Here is an 8,685-nt window from a genome sequence, read left to right as displayed (position 1 = left end):
AAACAATAAACAAATAAACAAACGGGGAAAAATAGTTTTTTTTCCCCCGAAACTCTTAAATATGGGTATTTTCCTTTAAAAATATTTTTTTTACCAAAAAGCTGAAATAATTGCATTTTTGTGAAGAAATTTAAAAAATTGTAAATAATATTTTGGCTTCAGTTTTTTTTAACAATTTGCAGGTATTTGCAGGTATTGCAGATTAACATAAAATGTCATCAGGAACACGTTTTCTTTAATTGCAAAGTTTTCTCTTAATTGACAAAATAACTCCTCAATGGCAGGGAAAGAGTTAATTAAGATGCATTTTCTTGATGAGGAAAGTTTTTAGACAATAAACATAAAATTTAAGTGAATTTTTGCTTAAAACAAGCAAAAAATCTGCCAGTGGGGAAAGAAAACCCCTTTTGCTCATCAAGAAAATACACCTTAATTTAAGAATTTTTAGATATTTGTACTGAAAACAAGACAAAAATCCTAAATAAGAAAGTCATACTAAAATCCCTGTAATCTAAAGGAGACTTACTCTTAAAAAACTACATTTATAACTAAGGAAGCTTTGAAGAAAATCGCCCATCTTTTAGAAATTTAACAAGGATGCAGTGACTCTCCGAGTCTTAGTTTCGCTTGGTCTAAAACTAAACAAAATCCTGTATAAAATATATCTTATTTTCATTTGCTACACACACATATGATTCTGTAATAGGCTGGTTTTAAAGGTCATTTGATGCTTCTTTGCTTTTTAAAGGTGGTGTTGGAATCATTTTCCCTCATAAACGCTGCTGTTCATAGGATACACTGCAAAAAATGATTTTCAAGAAAAAAATCTTAGTATTTAAGATGTAATTAAGATGCTTTTTCTTGATGAGCAAAACGACCCAAGAAAATAAGTCTATAGTTTTTAGAACTAAAATATCAAATTTAAGTGATTTTGTGCATAAAAAAGCAACAAATCTGCCAATGGAAGAATAAAACTTTTCTTGAAATTAGTTTACTCTTTTCATAAACACTTAATTCAAAAAAATGTTTCTTATTCCATTGGCAATTTTTTTTTGCTTGCTTTAAGCACCAATTCGCCTAAATTCGCTTTTATATTTTTGTCTAAAAACTACAAACCCATTTTCCTAGGTCATTTTGCTCATCAAGAAAATACACCTTAATTTAAGAATTTTTAGATATTTTTACTGAAAACAAGACAAAAAAGTAAGAAAGTTATTTTTTGCAGTGCGCATCATAGAAAAGGTACACTGCACACTGCAATGATTTTCAAGAAAAAAAATTCTTAGTATTTTTGTCTTGTTTTCAATAAAAATATCTAAAAATTCTTGAATTAAGATGCCTCCTCTTGATGAGCAAAATGATCCAAGAAAATAAGTCTAGTTTTAAGACCACAGATACCGAACATAAGTGATTTTGTGCATAAAACAAGCAAAAAATCTTGAACATTTTTCTTAAACATTAAATTCAAGAAAATGTCAAGAAAAATTTGCTTACCCCATTGGCAGATTTTTTTCTTGTTTTAAGCACAAAATCACTTAAATTTGATATCCCTGGTCCAAAAACTAGACTTATACGTTTTGCTCATCAAAAAAAGCATCTTAATTCAAGAATTTTTACTGAAAACAAGACAAAAATACTAAGAATTGTTTTTCTTGAAAATCATTTTTTTGCAGCCTAAGTGTTTATAATAACCTGGAAAGTGGGAAAGCAGCACATTCCATCCCAAATTAAAATTTCCCACCAGGTCACTTCAAACCCTTATGAATTTATAAAGACACCAAATATGAAATATTGCAGAATGATCGAGCTCCACATGAGACAAAATAGACCCACAAAAACAGTGCATATGTCCAGAGTACTTTCTGACTTCAGGGTCATTTTTTCCTTGGCAGTCTGGAAAACAGCATTCTGCAATATTTCTGCACTTGTCTTCAATGGAAGAAAGAAAGTCACACAGGTTTGGAATGACATGAGGGTAAATTTTAGTATGAAGTTTGTCATGAGGTAAATTTTTTAAAGGGGAAAATTCATGAAAAGTTTTGTATAGATCCGTCCAAAGTAACCAAAGTTTTATAATAGTTCTCCCATCAGGCTGCTGTCCTTACGCAAACCTGTTTTCCCAATAGACGTTGGAAGTAATATTGCCACTTTTTCCTTTGAAAAACCTCAGGTCATCACCGTGAGACACATAGGCTTTAATAAGCTGTGACTCCATTGGCTTCATACGCAAATTTCAATGGGCGTGGTCATCATCACTTTACTCTTGTCTTGTCGATTCGGTGATGGGCTTTTGGAAGATTCCTCCCGTGAAGAATGCGGCTCGGACAAGATGCTACGTTTGAGGGGGGTGGGGCGTAGACAGGCAGTACCTGAAGGAGGGGAGGGGTCTGCGTGTCTGTGGGTGGAGCAACGGCTGGAACCTCCCCTAGATGCCCTGCAGGAAGCTCTACGGCGTTGATGATTCAGCAGATCGTATTTCAGAAAGTAAAACACCTCTTTGACCCCACAGCGACGCTCCGGCTCCAACGCCAACAGCCGGCCGAACATACGTAGCGCATCATCAGAAAAGCGCCTCCATTGGGATGGCACGACGCCGGGTGGACACGCCCCTCGCTGCCAACGCTGGAATTCTGCAAAAAATGCGTCGCTAGGCAACGCAGCCTCCCAAGGAAAGTTTCCCGTAAGCATGCAAAACAGCAAAACTCCAAATGCCCAGACATCCTGGGTCGTCGCCACTATAATGCCCTCCGATACGGAGGCCTGGCACACCTCAGCCGCGGTGTAGGGGATTGTGCCGCTGATCCGCTTTATTCTGCTGCCCGTCCGCCGTGTCATTCCCAAATCAGCCAATTTCACACGTCGACACTCGCGATCGAAGAGGAGAACGTTTTCTGGCTTCACGTCCCGATGGACGAGACTCTTGCTATGCATAAAGTCCAGAGCCAAACCCAGCTGTTGAACACAGCGCTTGACCATTTCTTCTGGCAAACCAGACTGAGGTGGGATGGAGAAACACAAAGACACAGTTAGGATGAGGTCAGTGGATAATGAGAGTTGATAACAAAAAATGAGGTTTTCAACAAGCTAGAGGTCTTCACGGGTCCACTTGCAAAAAATGATTTTCAAGAAAAAAATTCTTAGTATTTTTGTCTTGTTTTCAGTAAAAATATCAAAAAATTCTTAAATTAAGATGCTTTTCCCTGATGAGCAAAACAACCCAAGAAAACAAGTATATAGTTCTTAGACCAAAAGTTAGTTTTTTTCTTTATTTAGTGTTTCAAAAAATGTCAAGATTTTTTTGCTTACCCCGTTGGCAGATTTTTTGCTTGTTTTATGCACAAAATCACTTAAATTTGATATTTTTGGTCCAAAAACTAGACTTATTTTCTTGGGTCGCTCCGCTCATCAAGAAAAGGCATCCTAATCCAAGAATCTTTTTATATTTTTACCGAAAACAAGACAAGAATACTAAGATTTTTTTTCTTGAAAATAATTTTTTGAAGTGTAGATTTGAAAATTCAAGGTCCAACTTGAGACCACTGCAAAAAATGATGTTCTTACTAAGTATTTTTGTCTTGTTTTCAGAAAAAATATCTAAAATTCTTAAATTAAACATTATTTTTTTGATGAGCAAAATCACATATAATCTTTAAGTAAATTAGTGCTTAAAACAAGCAAAAAAATCTGCCAATGGAATAAGAAAAATTTTCTTGAAACAAGTTTACTTTTTTCATAAACACTTAATTTTAAGAATTTTTCCTTATTCAATTGGCAGATTTTTTTGCTTGTTTTAAGCACACGTTTTTTTTTTTTTGTCTAAAAACTAGACTTATTTTCCTAGGTCATTTTGCTCATCAAGAAAATACACCTTAATTTTATTTTTACTAATAACAAGACAAAAATACTAAGTAAGAAAGTCAATTTTTGCAGTGATCCGACCGGGTTTGGTTCTAAAAGCTTCATGTGTGCCTCGGACACGGGTCGGGTATAATATTAGCGGTCTCTGGTAATTTAAAACAAATTTTTGCCAAATGGACCAGAGATGACCCAAACTATCTAGCGTGTGTGTATCAAATCCTTTTCCAATGCTTCCAACATTGTGTGGCTGGCGGTAGGTTTATTTTCATTGAGCCAGACCTGTCAATCAATTTTAAATGCACATTTTAGAGGTTAACCTGGGGTCGTCGTCAGATAACAAATGAAAATAAATGGAGCAGGGGGCCAAATTGGTTGCGGGGCCACTGGGGTTTCTTTCTGTCTGACTGGTGCGTGCAGGGCTGCAGACTGCACACACGTCAGTGCTGTTTACATTCAGGTCCAGTTGGGGAAAAAAATGCCACTTGGTCGGACTCAAGTCTAATTTTCTCATGTTTTTCTCGGGTTTGGTCTTTCTTTTAAAAAAATATTTATGCACCTCGGGTTTGGGTAAAAAGTGATTTGGGTCATGTAGGGTACATTTCTTTGGCTTAAGCTTACATCTGTTAACTTATTTGCACTTAATCCAGACAAAAGCTGAGATTTTTTTTACAAATCATTAAAGCTACAATGTGTAATTTTGCCTCTCTATCGCCATCTCTGTCTGAAACATAAAACTGCAGGTTACTCTAAGTACTTTTATTAAAGCAACACTATGTAGTTTTTTTACCATTAAATAATGTCTCTAAAATTATTTCAGTGATAGAACAACTTTTAACTGGACAACTTGTACTGTTGCTGCAACCTGAGCAGCCTCCTAGCTGCTACATGCACACTCTGAAAGTGGCGGTGGAGGGTAGGAAACACAGCCCCGCCCCTCCCCCTGCCTGCAGAAGAGTCTCTGATACCAGGCACTGTTGCGCTTTTCAACCACATGGGGGAGCTGTAAGTCATTTTTACATGGAAACTACATAGTGTTGCTTTAACATGTAATAAAAAAATTATATATATTAAATATATTTTTTATGAAATTAAACCTGACAGATCAAATTTTTATAAGCTTATTGTTGTGAATCGTGGAAAGGTAAGCTTTAAACACATTTTACAATTTTGATACGCTCATATAATTTCAAAAATATCTTAGTATTTTTCACAATTTTTTTAGGATTTTATTAATTTATTAATATATTCGTAAGAAATATATTAATTTGTTCATATTCCTGTGACATAATAATAGTTGTGAGGTCACATGAGTGAATGTTTAGATATTTGAAGAGTTTCGTTGCAAAACGAGATAACTCAGTTTTTAACATTTTTGTCAAAACATGTTTATTATTATGTTATCATGTTATTATTTTGTTTTATGGTGCTACTTAGCTGTATTGATTATTATTAATTTATATATCATTAATTGATATTAATTGGAATGCACAACCAAAAAACAAGATTTCTAAAAAATTGAAAAAACAGAGTTATCTCATTTTGCAACTAAACTCATTTGTAATGTTGATGACATCATACCTGAGGTGGGATGATGTCAAACAGGTCTCCCGCAGGTGCATACTCCTGACCAAACACATAACTCTCTTCTGTCTCAAACAGAACATTCAACACTTTGATGATGAACGGACTGCAGCTCAGAGCAGCCGTCAGACTGTATTCACGCAGAAAACTGCGCAGTTTTGTTTTGTTCTTATTCACGTACTTCAGAGCCAGTTTAGTGCCTGAAACACACACAATAAACTAGGATAAGACACCTTCAATACATACAAACATGTCAATTATTTCACTTTTAAGAGAATTTGTCTGACTTGCCTAAGGACACAATGGTGGAAATTTATCAATCACACTTATTGAGGTTTGAACCTGCAAACTTTATATCAGATTCATGCAATCTCACCCTGTTTCCGATGCAAAACCAGGTCGACTTTGCCGTAGGTGCCCTTGCCCAGAGGACCAATCAGCTCGAATTCTTGCTCGACTTCGGAGGCGGACAGAGAAGTGATTGACAGCGCCTGCATGTCCTCGACAGGGGCCCCGCCCACACTGCTGCCTCGCCCCGCTGGGAGGACCCCAACCTGGGCACTGAAAGAAGTGCAAATAAACAATAATGTGACGAACACATGTGCATGTTCTCCTTTTCTTGCATTACTCTGCATTGCTTCATTTTGGTGATGTTTCAGCAGTTCAACCTTCAAATTATTTTAGTAAGGACACAAGCTAAATCACAGTCCTGATGTCTAAGAAAGCTCACGGGAACAAACCACTGACCTAGAATGAGGCGTCAAGTTTTCAGCATCATGCGTAGTGACAGCGTGCAGAGCATCATGGAGAAACAAGACCCTCATCTAACCAACCGTGTTATGTAGAGAACAGCAACAACAGTGGCTGTCTCAGATTAAAATGTTTGTGTTTAGGAGACCGCCCTGAAAGCTGTGGGTGCCGAAGCTCCAGTTTAGCCCCTGACTGAGAAATAAATAAGAAAGTGCTCCATTTTCTCTAGAGGTCATTGACTGCTTTTGCTTGATATCATGCAGTTTTACATTGCATCACCAGTCTTTCTCCCAGTCCCTGCTTACCGTGAACCAATTAAAACTAATCAGACTGTGCATTAAATGTCTGTTTGTTTTACTTCACATACTGTAGATGCATCAGAGATGTATTATTGTTTATTCAGAATTCATTGCCAACTTAAAACAATCTCTTCCTCGCTGACCCTAAGTTCTTAACAAGATCTGAAAAATGACCTTTGACCCTGGATTTTCATTGTAAAATATCTTCAAAATTTCTAATTTGAACACCATGTAGCTACATATTTATCAGTATTGCGCTGCAAAAAAATGATTTTCAAGCAAAAGAATTCTTAGTATTTTTGTCTTGTTTTCAGTAAAAATATCTAAAAATACTTAAATTAAGATGCTTTTTCTTGATGAGCAAAAAGACCCAAGAAAATAAGTCTAGATTTTAGACCAAAAATATCAAATGTAAGTGATTTTGTGCATTTTCTGCCAATGGGGTAAGCACATTTTTCTTGAATGTTTCTTGAATTTAGTGTTTAAGAAAAATGTTCAAGATTTTTTGTTCACCCCATTTTTTTGCTTGTTTTATGGACAAAATTACTTAAATGTGATATTTTTGGTCTAAAAACTAGACTTATTTTCTTGGGTTGTTTAGCTCATCAAAAAAAGCATCTTAATTTAAGAATTTTAAAATATTTTTACTGAAAACAAGTCAAAAATACAACTCATTTTTTTCTTGAAAATCATTTTTTGCAATGTAGATGTGTTATTGTTTATTCAGAATTCATTGCCAACTTAAAACAATCTTTTCCATGCCGATCCTAAGTTCTTAACAAGATCTGAAAATGACCTTTGACCCTGGATTTCCATTGTAAAATATCTTCAAAATTTTTAATTTCCAAAATAGCCACATATTCACGTATTGGACACAAACTGAACATACTCACTGCAAAAAATAACTTTCTTAATATTTTTGTCTTGTTTTCAGTAAAAATATCTAAAAATTCTTAAATTAAGATGTATTTTCTTGATAAGCAAAATAACCTAAGAAAATAAGTCAAGTTTTTAGACAAAAAATATAATATATAATAAATATAATAAAAATATAATAAAAATATTTTAAGCAAATTTGTGCTTAAAACAAGCAAAAAAACAAAAAAAAATCTGCCAATGGAATAAGAAAAATTTTCTTGCAAGTTTACATTTTTCATAAACACTTATTTCAAGAAAATCAATTTCTGTTTGTTTTAAGCACAAATTCACTTATATTTTATATATTCTGTCTAAAAACTAGACTTATTTTCCTATAGGTCATTTTGCTTATCAGAAAAAGACATCTTAATTTAAGAATTTTTAGATATCTTTGCTGAAAACAATACAAAAATGCTAAGCAAAAAAGCCATTTTTGCAGTGCTGTGAAAATTCACATTTTATTGCATTTTTGTCAGTGTTCCTGCATCACAGCTGGAAGAAAATTGCATTATCAATGCAAAGGTCATGGGTTCAATCGCTGTACAGTTCACACTTTGAATGTAACCATCTGACAAATGCATAATATTAATTTAAGATATAAATGAATTTATTTACCTACAATTTCTTACATAGTTTTCTCTTTTTAGTGCAACACTTTTTATGCTTTATAGAAATGCAAACAATGAAATTTGCATAAATAAATAATGCAAAAAATAATAATAAGAACAGAATAAGAAGTCTCTTTTGGTCAGCATCTTTAAACCAAACAAATCAATACAGATGTCAGGGTTGAATTTGACACTGTGATGAAAAAAAGCCATCAGAGATGCTACTGAACTCACCTGCCGGTGCCCTGCTGTCTCGTGTCCTCATGTTCCTGCATCCAAACGCTGCGTCCAGATTTCTGCTCTCTGATAATTAGGCTATGATGAATTCATTTCTTATCTACTAAACATCATTTATAATAAACAAACAATGACTTATATAAACACTCGGGTCACTGGAGATAGCTGAATCAATGCTCCCTTAAACAAAAAACACTCAGCATTGCTCTACATCCTCAGCTTTTCTTTAACATCCTGAATAAAAGATCCTTTTGTGGTTTCCCTTTCTGGTTCCTTGTGCGCTCCGGAAAGATGCTGTGCTCAGTGCGCGCGGCCAGAGTCTGTGATGAACAATGTGTGTTTGTGTGAATGTGCGCGCGCGCGGGAGAGAGAGAGAGAGAGAGAGAGAGAGAGAGAGAGAGAGAGAGAGAGAGAGAGAGAGAGAGAGAGAGAGA

The 8,685-nt window shown here is 35.0% G+C and overlaps 1 protein-coding gene across 1 annotated transcript; it reads right to left on the bottom strand.

The window, feature by feature from the left end:
- Positions 1–1,958: 1,958 nt before the first annotated feature.
- On the bottom strand, positions 1,959–8,681 carry sbk1 (SH3 domain binding kinase 1). The gene is made up of 4 exons (XM_055182725.2): positions 8,249–8,681; positions 5,816–6,000; positions 5,437–5,639; positions 1,959–2,994 (listed from the first exon to the last, which is right to left on the bottom strand). Exons 1-4 carry the CDS (start codon positions 8,287–8,289, stop codon positions 2,221–2,223), a joined length of 1,203 nt encoding a protein of 400 aa, XP_055038700.1. The 5' UTR covers positions 8,290–8,681; the 3' UTR covers positions 1,959–2,220.
- Between the last annotated feature and the right edge of the window lie 4 nt (positions 8,682–8,685).

This window comes from Misgurnus anguillicaudatus, chromosome 25 (assembly GCF_027580225.2).
Source record: "Misgurnus anguillicaudatus chromosome 25, ASM2758022v2, whole genome shotgun sequence".
Taxonomy (NCBI): domain Eukaryota; kingdom Metazoa; phylum Chordata; class Actinopteri; order Cypriniformes; family Cobitidae; genus Misgurnus; species Misgurnus anguillicaudatus.
This window is presented reverse-complemented; position numbering and strand designations above follow the sequence as displayed.